Here is a 16,364-nt window from a genome sequence, read left to right on the forward strand (position 1 = left end):
TGCAGCAAGGCCCCAGGAGGAGGGGAGGCATGCAGTTAGCATGAAAATAGCAGTAGAAGATAGCAAGAGATGCAATATTGGGGTGATGAGAAGAGGCTGAAGACATTTAGAGGAGAGGAGTTAAGACAAAAAGATTTTGATTCCACCTGTGAGGGAATCGCCAATCATCCAAGCACCTCTTTAACTACTGTGGTAAGGAGAGGAATGATCATCCTTCCTCCACGTTAAGGGCAGAGTGTCTCGCCCAAGGTTTCTCTTCCTCCTCTTGAATCCTCAAGCAGAAGGGACTCGGGCTGCTGACTCCTCATGATACAGCATCACCACTTCAGAGCAAAACCTCGAGTGCCCTCGTCACCACCCCCTCCCTCCTTGTTAGGGGGAACTCTGCAGCAGCTGACATTGAGATGCCAGCAGACACCAGGCAACAGACAGCTCTCACCACTGGCCACAACTACACCTCCGTTCAGCTGTTCTCCTCTACCACTCTGGAAGGCTTCAGTGAAGATTGTGGGCTGATCTCACCTGCCCTCAGTACCTGGCACTCATCTGCCATCAGCCCCAACTCGTTCTTGGTTCAACTCCTGCCAGCCTAGGCGAGATTCCTATGGCTGCCAGGACACCGGCCTCCAAGGACTTCTCCAGGACTCTTAGTGATATTGCCAGATATCTCTGTTATTGTTGGGTTGTGGGTTTGTGTTTTTGTTAATTATAATTGTGGAGTTCTGTTCTCCCTTGTTTTCTTTATGTCCTAATCTTGGAAGGAGTGTTGACGGGAAGAATAGCCATCCCAGCCCTGACCCCACCGTCTAAAAGAGCGGTATGAGTGAAACCTCTGCCTTCCCCATATTTGTGAAGCAAACTCCATACATGGACATATAAGGTCCCTGTACAGAGTTAGCAGCTTGTTGGGGGGGGTTGAAAAAAACTGGCAGAGATGACACAGAATGCCTAACTTAATAGAGATGAGATGAGATTTGAAGTTTCCAGTTTAAATTATAAGTAAAGGACAGACCGAGGATGTTCAGTGTAAAAGAGAGGACAGTTGAGTGTCATTTAAGAAGAGGGGATAGATATCTGGAAGGTTGTGTTGAGTTGATAGATGGAGGAATTGAATTTTTGAGGCATTGAACAATACTAAGTTTGCTCTGCCCCAATCAGAAATTTTTGAGAGATCAGAATTCTGTGGTTTCCCTGTTTACGTCCTGAAGGATTGGACATCAACAAAATGACATGGAAAAGTGGAGGGTGGTATCATCATTGGAGGAGTAGATAGAACAGGAAGTTTGGTTTAGGTCATTGAGGAACACTACTGTTAATAGACTTAGAAGAAGAACAGTGACCATCTACTACAGCAGCAATAGAACAGTCAGAAAGGGAACTTGAGATGAAGTTACAGAGAAAGGGATAGAAGCCATAGGAGGGTAGTTTGGGAATCAGAGATTTGTGCCAGACTCTATCAAAAGCTTTTGATATGCCTAAAGCAACAGCAGCAAAAGTTTTGCTAACATCCCTAAAAGAGGGTGTGTTTTGTCCTCACATCTGATGTGAGGTAGTACACTGTTCCTGTGGAGGACTATGTGCATTCTCTCTCTCTCTCTCTCTCTCTCTCTCTCTCTCTCTCTCTCTCTCTCTCTCTCTCTCTCTCTCTCTCTCTCTCTCTCTCTCTCTCTCTCTCTCTCTCTCTCTCTCTCTCTCTCTCTCCCTCTCCCTCTCTCTCTCTCTCTCTCTCTCTCTCTCTCTCTCTCTCTGTGTGTGTGTGTGTGTGTGTGTGTGTGTGTTTAAGAGAGAGAAAAATCCTCTCTCCCTCTAATTTTTCACTCACTTCTCACCCCTGCTGCTTATGAGGAGGAGGCAGTAGGCACCTGCTGAAATGATAATTACTCCCAGTGAGGTCTAAAGCACTGGATCAGGGGGTGCTGTGAACTTATTAAACCCAGCTGTGACCTCACTGAATGTTTCCCTTTGTGTCTCAGAACACAAGGGGACAGTCACAGCCTGCCCTCTAAAGACAACTCTCTTCCTCCACACAAAACTACAAGCCCCTAATAACACACACACCCTTCACTCAAAATTTCAAACTTATCATGGTGACTCCTACCCCAGCCTTGGAGTCCCCATCTGGGGAGGGGACCACAAATGTCCCCAGGTTGGAGTGCCCTTCTGACAACAACCCTAAGTGTCTTGACACTTTTTCTTCATTAACTTCTGCAAAATTCACGGTCTAAGATCTAATTTTCAATCTGTAGAACACCACCTCTCCTCTTCTAAATTAGACCTCATCTTCTTTTCCTCACTGAAACTCAGGTGTCTGAGGCAACTGACAGTAGCCCCTTTTCTGTTCCCTCCTACTTTCTCTGTCCTCATTTTCGATCCAAAGCTGGATGTTGCGTTTATGTGCGCAATGACTTAACCTGCTCTCGTGCCCACACTCTTGAATCTTCTGAGTTTTCCACTATCTGGTTACAACTACACTCTGAGTCACTCTTAAACTGAATTTATCTGTGCTGTATACCTCTCACCTAACTCCTCTGACTATAAGAAATTCTTTGACTACTTAACTTCCAAAGTGGAGCACATTCTGATTCTCTTCCCTTTTGCAGAGATCTCCATTCTTGGAGACTTCAGTGTTCACCACCAGCTTTGGCTTTCCTCTCCCTTTCCCTGACCATCCTGGTGAACTAGTCTTCAACTTTGCTATCCTCCATGACCTAGAGCAACTGGTGCAACACCCTACTCGTATTCCTGACCATCTTGGAGATACGCCCAACATTCTTGATGTTTTCCTGACCTCTGATCCTGCTGCTTATGCTGTCACTCTCTCTTCTCTGTTGGGCTCCTCTGATCACAATCTCATATCTGTATGTTGTCCTATCACTCCAATCCCTCCTCAGTATCCCCCTAAGCGAAGGTACCTCTGACATTTTGCTTCTGCTAGTTGGGGGGACCTGAGGAGGTATTTAGCTGATTTTCCTTGGAATGACTACTGCTGTGTCAGAGACCCATCTTTATGTGCTGAGCACATAACAGGGATGATAGTGTCTGGCATGGAGGCATACATTCCTCACTCTTTTTCTTGATCTAAACCTTCCAAACCTTGGTTTAACACAGCTTGTTCTCATGCTATACGTGATAGAGAGGTGGCACATAAAAGGTACTTAAGCCTTCCATCACCAGAATCTCATGCACTTTATATTTCTGCCCGGAACCATGCCAAGTCCATTTTCCAACTAACCAAAAACTCCTTCATTAACAGAAAGTGTCAAAATCTTTCAAGATCTGACTCCCCTCATGACTTCTGGCATCTAGCCAAAAATATCTCCAATAACTTTGCTTCTTCTTTCCCTCCTTTATTTCAACCATATGGCACCACTGCTATCACATCTATTTCTAAAGCTGATCTCTTCGCTCAAACCTTTGCTAAAAACTCCACCTTGGATGATTCTGGGCTTGTTCCTACCTCTCCTCCGCCCTCTGACTATTTCATGCCACCTATTAAAATTTTTCGCAATGATGTTTTCCATGCCCTCGCTGGCCTAAACCCTCAGAAGGCTTATGGACCTGATGTGGTCCCTCCTGTTGTTCTCTGAAACTGTGCCTCCACGCTTGCACCTTGCCTAGTCAAACTCTTTCAGCTCTGTCTGTCAACATCTACCTTTCCTTCTTGCTGGAAGTTTGCCTATTCCTAAAAAGGGTGACCATTCTTATCCCTCAAACTACCATCCTATTGCTTTAATTGCCAGCCTATCTAAAGTTTTTCAATCTATCCTCAATAGGAATATTCTTAAACATCTATCTCTTCACAACTTTCTATCTGATCACCAGTATGGGTTCTGTCAAAGCTGGTCTAATGGTGATCTGGCTTTCCTTACTGAGTCTTGGTCATCCTCTTTTAGAGATTTTGGTGAAATTTTTGTTGTTGCCTTGGATATATCAAAAGCTTTTGATAGAGTCAGGCATAAAACTTTGATTTCCAAACTTCCCTCCTACGGCCTCTATCGTTCTCTCTGTAACTTCATCTCAAGTTTCCTTTCTGACTGTTCTATTGCTGCTGTGGTAGATGGTCACTGTTCTTTTCCATAATCTATTAACAGTGGTGTTCCTCAGGGTTCTGTCCTGTCACCCACTCTCTTCTTATTTTCATCAATGACCTTCTAAACTAAACTCCTTGTCCTATCCACTCCTATGCTGATGACACCACCCTGCACTTTTCCACGTCTTTTCATAGATGTCCAACCCTTCAGGAAGTAAACATTTCATGCAGCATTTCACATGTCTGGGGGGATTCCACTCATACCACTCTTCTAGACAGGGTGGAATCAAAAGCTTTTTGTCTCATCAACTCTCCTCTAACTAACTGTCTTCAGCCTCTCTGTCATCACCACAATGTTGCATCTCTAGCTGTCTTCTACTGCTATTTTCATGCTAACTGCTCTTCTGATCTTGCTAACTGCATGCCTCCCCTCCTCCCATGGCCTTGCTGCACAAGACTTTCTTCTTTCTCTCACCCCTATTCTGTCCACCTCTCTAATGCAAGAGTTAACCAGTATTCTCAATCATTCATCCCTTTCTCTAGTAAACTCTGGAACTCCCTGCCTGCTTCTGTATTTCCACCTTCCTATGACTTGAATTCTTTCAAGAGGGAGGTTTCAAGACACTTATCCTTAAATTTTTTACCACTGCTTTGGACCTTTTCTGGGACTGGCATCTCAGTGGGTTTTTTTTTCTTTTTTTTACTGGATTTTTATTGCCCTGGGCCCAGTGTCCCTTCTACATAAAAAAAAAAAATTCTTTCTACTTTCTCCCTGCCCTCCCATCCTCCTCTTTCATCCTTCCTACACTTCCCTGCCCCCTGTACTCTCTTTCCTCGGTTATGTCCATTCCTCCCCTTTTTTCCTTTCCTCTCCCTCTTTTGTCTTGTCTCAAACCTCCCTCCCTGTCACCTCCCCTCCCCATTATGTGAGAGAGAGAGAGAGAGAGAGAGAGAGAGAGAGAGAGAGAGAGAGTGTGTGTGTGTGTGATTAGTAGTAATATTATTAGTAACAATATTCGTGCCTAGTATACTATTGCGTTAGTTCCACAGCTATAAGCCTAGTTATACAGCCCTAGGCACCTGTACTATGGTCATATTAGACACATGGTAATTATTAGATACTTTTTTTCAAGAAAAAAAAGTGCATCTAATGCACAACCAAATACAGTATATACATTGCTTTTCATTTATTTTATTTTTATTTTATTTTTGCAGAGATGGACGAAAACTCCAGCTGCCTACATCAGCGGTATGAAGGTTTGGTGTTTCTTACAGCTGTAACCAAAATTGTGATCAAGAAATTACTCCTGCATGAGAGGAAGATCATCAGTTTCATGTGTCATCCACAAATATAGTGTTGGCTGCCAGATTTTACAGCAAGTGTATGCAACTTTAGTTCTGTGGTGACCAACATTCTCTCTCTCTCTCTCTCTCTCTCTCTCTCTCTCTCTCTCTCTCTCTCTCTCTCTCTCTCTCTCTCTCTCTCTCTCTCTCTCTCTCTCTCTCTCTCTCTCTCTCTCTCTCTCTCTCTCTCTCTCTCTCTCTCTCTCTCTCTCTCTCTCTCTCTCTCTCTCTCTCTCTCTCTCTCTCTCTCTCTCTCTCTCTCTCTCTCTCTCTCTCTCTCTCTCTCTCTCTCTGTTTGAATTTATCTCTAAGTGTCTGCATTTTATATATATATATATATATATATATATATATATATATATATATATATATATATATATATATATATATATATATATATATATTTTTTTTTTTTTTAATAGTTGTATGACATTTTAATTATAATATACAAGTAATAGTATAGTAAAAGCTCTAAGTCAGCATAATAGGGCTCAGGGTCATCAGTTCCATTCCATTCCTTCCCTTACACTTACTGTACCTCTGAGGACACAACACTACAAAGGGCTGCTTGTTCTAGTTCTGTTTTAAGATCAGGTTTAGCTTTTGCAACAGTACCTCCCTGATGCAGTCTTGTTTACTGTTTCTTTTTACAATCTGATCTGCTCTTTTACTTCTCTCAAATATCATCATAATTTTCCTGTATTCTTTTGCTGTTTTAATATTACTGTTGTTGAGAAGTTAATCAATAATCTGATCTTCATTTGCTATATACAGTCTTTAAAATTTATCCACTTGTCTCCTCAGGTCTTCATTTCTTCTCTTATCCTTGTTATCAGTCCATTCCTTTTCTCTTGAACCAAGCTGCTGCAGGTAAGCAAAGTTTGTGTGGCTGTTGGGACAAGAGACCAAGACTGAGGTGTTGTTCCTGACCTTTGACCAGAATCAGAACCTGCAGCCTTTCTCGGTGTCATGTCATAACCTATGTGGTAATTATTACAAAGTAGGTTATAACTTAATTTAAGAAAATGTTTGCAGAAGTTCCCTTTTTGGGACTTCAGTATTTTGTTACCTTGCTGACTTGTGGAATTCTAACTTGATGAATGCTGATTTATTCATGGAGGTTTTAGTGTAATTCTTTTATGGTAAATAGGTAATAATAAAGTGCAAAAATGTAAGTGGAGACTTCTATCATAGCTGTCCCTTCAATGTGTATATTAGAGAGATTGTAGTTGTTTACAGTGTGAAACCATAGTGTGGTATATTGATAGGGAGAGCCTTAATAGAGTGATTAGATAGTTTTTATGATCATTCCTAAGCACTTTTTTTTATTTATTTATTTATTTTATTTATTTATTTTTCTTTTTTTTTTGTGTGTGTGTGTGTGTGTGTGTGTGTGTGTGTGTGTGTGTGTGTGTGTGTGTGTGTGTTAGGAGGGTGCTTTATTTTGGCTAACCTCATTTTGTAGTGAAAGCAACCTGGTTTATACAAAAAATAGATGTGTACTTGTGTTCCAATATTTCTTTTAAGAGGCTAAGAATGTAAAGATCAGTAAAAAGTTGCATCTGTATTAACAGCATTATATAATAATGTAGTAAAGAGTGTTGTAATATATATATATATATATATATATATATATATATATATATATATATATATATATATATATATATATATATATATATATATATATATTTTTTTTTTTTTTTTTTTTTTTTTTTTTTCTTTTTTTTTTCTTTTTTTTTTCTTTCATTTACCATAGAAAACAATGAAACTACCAGTCTTGAGAAGGATGATACATATTTCTTTTCTCACCAGAATTTGAAATTTACAACACAGTAAACAGAATATCAAGCCCTTCTATGTTCCTTTACCTCATGCTTTAGCAGTGCAGTAGGTAATTATCAGAAAAAGATTCTCTCTATTGAAACAGCAAATTCCATACTTTTTGAGTTGTATTTGTGTACATTTGAAGTGAAACACATGAAGTGAGATATACTTGATATCATCCCACATTTTGGCAGTGGCCAATGTGCACGTCAAGCATGCAGTTTATGTAGTCTTAATAAAATTGACGACATTGTGTTCAGGCTGCTCCCCCTAAAAGTGACCAGGATTTAGAGGTTTTGTACTTCAAAATAGGAAGGAAACAAAAAAAAGTGCCTAGTAAAGAATTTCTTACCTGATGACACACTGGCTGTCTCCCTCAGTTCACCTGCTGATGTAATTTTTCTGATAGCTAAGGAAAATATGAGAATTATTCGAAAAGTAATGCCTCCTGTGTTTTTTACTATGCTCTAAGGGATCCAAGGAGATTGCTTTTGACACTGTCATGATGACTGAACTTTTGCACTCATAACCTGAAATTTTTGTCTCTCTGTTGCAGATATTGATGGTATGACAGTCTAAGAAAGAAAGCCCTGTCATGGATGTGTGTCAGAAGCAGAGATGCGCTATTGAATTCCTCCCAGCAGAAGAAGTTGGACCAGCCAACATTTACCGGCGCCTGGTAAACGTTTATGGAGACGAGACAGTTGATGTCAGCATAGAAGAGATGGGTTCGTCAATTCCGAAGTAAATGTCGGCTGGTCCAACTTCTGCGTGGAGGAATTCAGTGATGCATCTCTGCTTTTGATACATGTTCATGACAGGGGTTGCTTTCTCAGATTGTCATATCATCAATATCTGCAACAGAGATAAAAATTTCAGGTTATGAGTGCAAAAGATCAGTCATCATAACAGTGTCATGAGCAATCTCCTCAGATCCCTTGGGGCAGAATAAAAAAAAAATGGGAGGCATTACTTTTGGAACGACCCTGACAGGTTCACAGACAGTCCTTGACATTAAGTCACCAAGAAACCTTGAGTGACTGCATCTGAAATATGTAAACTACATTTCACTTCTGAAACACATCACCACCTTTCAGTTTTGAAAGACATCACCTTTTCGTTTCTCCTGCATCAACTATGAATAAACCTATTGTGGCCACACTGTGAAGAAAACATTCCTTACCAACTATATGAAGAAAACAAGACATGAATTTCCCTGAAATATGTGCATAGGACCACTGATGATTATATGTCATATAAATCAATGCTACAGTTCCTTAGTAACTGCAAATTGTGTAACTCAAAGCTGCAGAGAGGGTAAGGATGGAGGTAATACATGTACAATTAAAACCAACCATTTTTGTTAGTCAAGGCAATTGTTGAGAACTCTATTGTTGCCACTTACAATAAAACCTCCATAAACTGAACTATATGGGGCAAGGTAGCTGACGGTTTATCCGAAAGTTTGGTTTATCCGACAACAGACATTTTTGGCTGGTTTCTAAGTACATAAATATGTACTTAAGTAAGTATTGCTTATTGTTATTTACAGCATATTTGTTAGCACATCATAAGATAGATATTTACAGCATATTTTGTTATTACACACTGTACACTGCACTAACTGGTCACTTAAGAGTTCACTTAACATTATGCAACTACACACTTAGTGTTCACTTAAGAACTCGCTTAACTGTACACAACACAGTGGTCACATAAGAGCTAGCATAACATTATGCTCTATACTACTTTTGCTTGTCACTCAGAGTCTGAGTCAAAGATGTTGGCTGGTGGCTCTGGTGTGATTGGGATGAAGTGGAGCTGAGCAGACTGGCTGAGGAGTTAATAAGAGTGTTCAGGTTACCCGATGTTCGGCTTATTCAGATTCGGTTTAGGGAGGTTTTACTGTATTAGTGATTTTTATCAAGCAGCTTTTCCATAGTGCATACAATGTCAAAATAATGTGCATGCTAGCTGATAACATGTGAGATGTGCCAAATGTACTGCTTATGTATCAGGGACCCATCTCTGCATTGAGTGCATGATTGAGGTGATAGAATCTGGCATGAAGGTGTACATTCCTCACTCTTCCTCCCACCCTAAATCTTCCAAACCTTGGTTTAACTTGGCTTGTTGTCATGCTATACATGATAGAGAGGTGGCCCACAAATGTACCTGAGCCTTACATCTGAAACTCACATACTTTAGATTTCTGCCCAAAATTATGCTAAGTCTGTTCTTCAACTAGCCAAAAACTCCTTCATTAATAGAAAATGTCACAACCTTTCTAGATATAACTCCCCTTGTGACTTCTGATACCTAGCCAGAAGTATCTCTCACAGCTTTTATTAATTTTTCCCTCTATTTCAACTTGACATCACTGCCATCTCATCCATCTCTAAAGCTTAACTCTTCTCTCAGACCTTTGCTAAAGACTTTACTCTGGATGATTCAGGTCTTGTTCTTCCCTCTCCTTAATCTTCTGAGTATTTCATGCTACCCATTAAGATCCTTCACAATGTTTTTCATAACATTGCTGACCTTAACTTATGGAGTGTTACTGTGTCCCCATGCTCACCCCCTGCCTGGTCAAACTCTTCCAACTCTGTCTATCATCTACAGTACTCAACATTGACTTGATCCACCCAGGGTGAGGCTGATTAATTCAGTATCAAATTTTGCTTCACTCTTAAGAGGAACTTAAATCACGCTAATCCATTATGCTGCCTGCACAGAGTGGTATAGTAGAAGGAATTTCTGAGTCTGCCAAGCAAAGCCCAATCAAATGTTGTCTTACCAGTGTGCTTAACAGTTGCTTAAATGTAAAAGGAATGGGGGTTAATGGTCTTGCCAGTGTGCTTAATAGTTGCTTAAATTTAAGGGGGAGCAGTGGGTTGATGTTATGTACACATTTCCACCACTATTGTTTGTGACAGTAAAGATGGATTCATCATTCAACAGTACTCCTAGCCACTTGTTGACATCCCACACAATAGATTTTTCTGCAGAAGTAACTATGTTCATCTTCTGCTTAAGGGTCAGAGGGGACCTCTTCACAGGGCAGCTCTGTGATGTGTCTGTTGATGTGCCTGTTAATGGTTCTCGCAAAACATTCACCAAATATGTATGAGTTGCTTTTTCTACTTTCCCTGCTGTCATGTGTGGATTAGATTCTAATTCATGCTTTACAATAGTCTAGGAGCAGATATCTGCCTTGTCCTTGTTGGGTCTCTTCTTGTGGATAAGAACCACATGGCAATCCAATGTCAGACACTCCTTGAGTACATGGTGACATATTCCAAGAATGCCTTTATTTGCAGACTGGATTCATTAAGAGCAATAGTTTGTGCACTTTATCCTTTTTCTTGCCCATATCAACAATATAGGGCTCAGTGGGTCAGCAGTGCAGGCTGAGAGGGGCCACAAGTGGAACAAAGCATGGAACAGAATACTAACAAGACTTGCTTGGTGGTGAGCACAAAAACTCCTATCCTTTGTAGGTAGCATAATGCATCGGTTACCAAGGTCCCTTCTAAGGGTGAAGCAAAATTTGACACTGAATTAGTCCATCTCACCCAGAGTGGACTAATTCAGTGTCAAGCACTGTACCTTTCCTTCCTGCTGAAAATTTCCCTACATTCAGCCTATTCCTACAAAGGATGAACCTTATACACCCCTCAAACTATCATCCTGTTACTTAAATTTCCTGCCTTTCTAAAGTTTTTAATCCATCTTCAACAAGACAATTCTTAAACAACAATCATTTAACAACCTTATATCAAATTGCCACTATCAATTTTTTGTTGTGGTGGTCTGACTTTTCTTACTGAGTCTTGATCATCCTCTTTTCAAGATTTTGGTGAAACTTTTGTGGTCACCTTACAAATATCAAAAGCATTTGACACAGTCTGGCATAAAACTTTAATTTCCAAACTTTCCTTCTATAGCACCTATCCTTCTCTCAGTAACTTCATCTCAAGTTTCCTTTTTGACCATTCTATTACTGTTGAGGTAGACAGTCACCGTTCTTCTTTTAAGTCAATTAACAGTGGTTTCCAGAAGATTCTGTCCTGTCACCCACTTTCTATTATTCATTGATAATCATCTATACTAAACTTACTGCCCCACCCACTCCTCTGATGATACCACTGCACTTTTCCATGTCTTCCTAAATGTCCAACCCTTCGGGAATTAAATAACTCGGGTAAAGAAACTACACAACACCTGACTTCTGATCTTCCTAAAATGTTTAATTGTTCAATGTCTCAAAACCCAGTTCCTCTGAACTTGACACAACCTTCTAGATAACTATCCCCTTTTTCAAATGATACCTAACTGTCCCTTTCTTCAACACTGAGCATCTCAGTCTGTTATTTACTAGTATCTAAACTGGAAATTTCACATCTCATCTTGAGCTAAAACAGCTTCTATGAAGTTGAGCATTCTGAGTTGTTGTCTGCCAGTTTTTCTTGACCCCCCCAGCTGCTAACTCTGTACATGGACCTTATCCATCCACAAATGGAGTATTCTTCATGTATATGGGGGTTCCACTCATACTTCCCTTTTGAACAGAGTGGAGTCAAAAGTATTTTGTCTCATCATCTGATTGTCTCTCTTCACTGGAATGTTGTGCTTCCCATGTATGGGGAGATTCACTCATACTTCTCTTTTGAATAGAGTAAAGTCAAAAGTATTTTGTTTTGTCAATTCTCAGTCACTCAGTGGAATGTTGCATCTCTTGCTATCTTCTTTTGCTACATTATGCTAATTGCTATTCAGATCTTTCTAACTGCATTCCTTCCCTCCTCCTGTTGCCTTGCTGCACAAGATTTTCTACCTTCTCTCATCCCTATTTTGTTCACCTCCCTAATGTAGCAGTTAACAAGTACGAGTATTCTCAATCTTTCATCCTTTTTACAGGTAAACTCTGAAACTCCCTGCCTGTTTATGTATTTCCTCCTACCGTTGACTTTCAAGACATTTATCAAATTTGGGACAATTCTTTTGACTGCTCTTTCATGACTGGAACCTTCAGTGGGTCTTTTTATGGCTTTTCTGTTGCCCTAGGCCAGAGTCTCTTCTTACATAAAAAAAAAAGTTACTTGAGGGCATTCTTGAGTCACACACTCATGCAACTGAGAAAATGGAGTGACTGCATAAGAACACCTCCATTAACTTCTTATAATTGCATTACTGCAGTCATGTAACTAAGATCACCTTATTTATGTAAGAAGGCCTTAACAGCTGGTAGTCAGGAGAGATCAAGGTCAAGACTATTAAGAATTACACACACACACACACATTAAACCACACCACACTACACTATCGTACTCTTCAAATATGTATGCACTACACTGTATAAAAGGGAGGTTTCAAGGCATTTCTCTTCATAATTTATAGATATTCCTTTGAACTCTTTAGGGACTGGCATCTTCAGTGGCCTTTTTAAGCTTTTTATTCCCTTGGCCAGATTCCCTCTTTCATAAAAAAAAACAAAAAAATACACTATACTACACACCAAGGAGACACATTAAAAAAGGGTAAAGTAAAAAAAATGTAACAGCTTGCAAACTTACCATTCACAGCAGTTGAACACTTACACCACTTACTGTAATTCCTGCAGGTCACCATGTTTATTTCCTACTGGAACTCATGTTTGGCAAATCATTTACCATAGGGATTATATTACAGTAGTAGAAAAAAAAAGCCCAGTAAAGCTGCTATTTATAACATCTGATCAGTGTGCTACTGGTGCCATCAGTACCAAGCAGCCAGCTGTTGGACTTGTGCAGTAAACATTTGTTAACCTACTCTATATTTATGAGATTGAGATGCTGTAGTTTTTTTCTTTCCATACAATAGGGCTGGGGAAGTGGTGCTGCCTTATTTTTGGTGTCAACTTATGCACTGGACCAACTTGTATGCTGGCATATAGTACTGTAAATTTGGTTTTCAAGAAGGACAAACTTTACTCAATATTGTAAAAATAAAAATAGGTAACAATATAAAAATATGCACACACACACACACACACACACAATATTGTTACGCTGGGCGTCTACATGGGTTACCCATGTTCATAGGAGTAAGATGATGGAGTTTGGGGGAGAGCATGGGGTTTAAAGAAGAAGCATATATGGTTTTTCTTTTGCTTGATATCATTATTTTATTTTGTCTTGTTTATTTTGGAGTTGTGTATTTTTGTATCACTGGGTAACTAGAACATTTCATTGGGCATTTGCAGTTATAATTTGTGTTGTATAGGTGTTGAAATAAAGTTTAATTGTATACATGTTTATCTTAAGTCACGTGTTTTTCCCTGCCAAATATAATGTACAAGCTTTAGAGCAATAAACAGACTTGGAGAAGGCTAATTTTCATTATCCTCTGCCCAGTGGGATTACCCTAAGGGAGTTATACCACTTAGAATACTCTGGGTTGGTTGACGTGAACCACGCAGGAAGGATGACTGAGGAAACCTAACTTTGTCACCTAAGTCACTCTGGTTTTTACAGTCTACCAGCTTAGGGTGACGCCTGAGTAGCGAAAGGAACAGCAGCCCACGATTGCATGGTGAGCACTGAGGAACGGCACTGTCCTACTGTCAGTCAGCGCACCAGACAGAGGGAGCTGTGGACTGCTGCCCCCATACCATGACCCACCACGGAGGACTTAGCTGGTGGAAAGGAGGTACCACAACGACAGGGGCCAGCAGGAGGTTAACCCATATATGTCTATTGTCATACATATAGTCCACTCATGGGAGTATTTTCTTTTAATAGGAAATAAATATTGTTGATATTACAACACTCCCTGATTCTGCAGTATTAGAACTACCAGTATTCCTTGAGATCTCATTGTGAGAGTGTGTGCCATATTCATTTTCGAAGTTGATGAATTTTCTGATTTCATTTTTCCATCATGGCAGCCTCATGCAGGTAAGAATTTGTAGTACTTTTCAATTACATATATCTAAATTTTTTTGCATTATGTTACTCCTACAGAATGTATCTTGCATATGTTTCAGTTTTAAAGTTGTTATAGTTAAATAATTTGGAAAAATATATGTGTATATTATGGTGTCCTACATGTAGGTCACCAGGCAGATAAAACCCTATATTAGGAAATATCTGAATAGTTTGTTTTCCTGGTTGTTGTTATGTTTATGAATAATATGAAACAAATTACATGCTTTATGTTTATGGAAACATTTGGCCTACTACATTAGCCTATCATATAAAATTCATGTAAACTAAAACTACTTATATTTTATTTATATTTTTAGTGGTATCATAGCAAGGATGTTCTACAGCAGGTCAAGTAAAACAAACAGCCTAACTGACCTAATAAGTTTGACAGAAGAAGATCCCTCTGAAGAAGATGTGATTATCCCAATTTTGCCTCCTGACTGCCTACTAACTGATGAGGATTCTGGTGAGGAAGATGTGGGAGGAACTATAAACAATTTGCCTGAAAGTATGCTCTGTGCTCCAGCTGTTATGGATGATGAAAATAGTAGTGATGATGAACAGTCTGAACAGAAAAGAAAAAGGCAAGAGGTATGACTGAAAGAAAGTAGAAAAATAGACAGCTAGCAAAATACCAGTTTTTTTTTAAATGATCATGATAGTGATGACCTGAAATCAAAGAAGCTCAGCCAATCTCAATATTTTGAATTATTTTTTGATGAGATACTAATCAGCATCATTGTGAGGGAAAGTAATAGATATGCATTCCAAAATAACCTAGATTTGAACATTACAGCTGAGGAAATTAAATGTGTCTTAGGAGTACTGATTCTGAGTGGCTATTTGTCTCTTCCTAGGAGGAGAATGTTTTGGGAAAACTCAGCAGATACACATCATAGCCTGGTAACCAACACCATGAGAAGGGATAGATTTGAAGCAATATTTACACACCTTCATTTAGCTGACAATACCCAGTTAGACAAAGGTGACAAATTCACTAAAGTAAGACCACTCTTGGAGTACCTAGGGAAAAAGTTTCTGCAGGATGCCCCACTGGAAGAATTCTATAGTGTTGATGAATACATGTGTGAATATTTTGGCAAACATGGTTGTAAGCAGTTCATTCAGGGTAAACCAGTTTGATTTGGGTTTAAAATTTGGTGTGAAGCAACAACAGTAGGATACTTAGTATGGTTTGATTTTTACCAAGGTAAGAGTAAGAATAAAGAAGGCCAGTCAGGGTTAGAAAGTGTTGTCAAAGATTTGCTGAAACACTTCAACATCACAACCAACAGGTATATCATTTGTGCTTTGACAATTTCTTTACAAGTGTGAAGACCATGACCACACTAAAAAGCAAGTCAGTAAAAGCAACTGGCACTGTGCAGGCCTGCGTGAGAAAAAGGAAAACTGTGTGGTAAATGGGTGCTCAAATGCAGTAGGCATAGAGCCAGTTTCCAAGGTAATGTGATACTCTGCTAAAGAATAATAGCTAATTCAAATCAAACAACCCCATATGATAAAAGTCTATAATGAGCACATAGGTGGGGTTAACATAATGGACCAGAACATTGCAAAGTACAGAATTGCATTAAGGGAAAAGAAGTGGTATACATGCATTGTAACTTACTGTACAGATGTGGTGATCAACAATGCATGGCAGCTGTACTGATGTGAGTGTAAAGATGCAATGGATCTTCTTGCATTTCGATGCAGCATTGCGTTTCTTTCTGGAGAGCTTTGCAAATCCTCCATGCCAAGGCAAACGAAAGAGACTACAAAGAAGGTGTGATGAAGCCTGATTCGATATGCATGCACACTTGGTTGTGCCACAGAGCAACCAAACATGATGTGCTCACTGTCACATGTAGATGACAACTAGATGTGAAAAGTGTGACAAGGGTGAAATGCTTCAAAGAATATCACACTAGTTCTTAGGTTAGAGATATTCGAAGAAGAGAGGAAAACATTCATACAAGTTTAGTAATTTAGTTATTATGTACAGCTAAAATATAATGATGTTCATTTACGGAAACATTTTATAGTAATTTTTCTGGTGACCTATACATAGGACACCATTTATTTTCCATATAATTATGGTTTTCAGTTAAATAACAACATATACATATTAAATGTGTTTAATTGTCCTTATGTGAACATTAGTATAACAAGAAAGTAAGTATTCTCACTTTAGG

The 16,364-nt window shown here is 39.3% G+C and overlaps 2 protein-coding genes across 2 annotated transcripts in view; one reads left to right on the top strand and one right to left on the bottom strand.

Moving 5' to 3' along the window:
- LOC135102525 (exonuclease 1-like) overlaps positions 1 to 5,501 on the top strand; it is a 116,221-nt gene extending 110,720 nt beyond the window's left edge. Inside the window, exon 11 of the mRNA XM_064007805.1 lies at positions 5,246 to 5,501. Coding sequence (XP_063863875.1) covers positions 5,246 to 5,285 — 40 coding nt within the window. The 3' untranslated portion in view covers positions 5,286 to 5,501. The remainder of the gene's footprint in view (positions 1 to 5,245) is intronic.
- Positions 5,502 to 8,026: 2,525 nt separating this feature from the next.
- Positions 8,027 to 16,364, bottom strand: part of LOC135102786 (coronin-1C-A-like) — a 106,695-nt gene continuing 98,357 nt past the window's right edge. Inside the window, exon 11 of the mRNA XM_064008302.1 lies at positions 8,027 to 8,056. Within this exon, the coding sequence (XP_063864372.1) occupies positions 8,042 to 8,056 (15 nt within the window). The 3' untranslated portion in view covers positions 8,027 to 8,041. The remainder of the gene's footprint in view (positions 8,057 to 16,364) is intronic.

The sequence above is a fragment of the Scylla paramamosain genome, chromosome 8 (genome assembly GCF_035594125.1).
Source record: "Scylla paramamosain isolate STU-SP2022 chromosome 8, ASM3559412v1, whole genome shotgun sequence".
In the NCBI taxonomy this organism is placed as follows: Eukaryota; Metazoa; Arthropoda; class Malacostraca; order Decapoda; family Portunidae; genus Scylla; species Scylla paramamosain.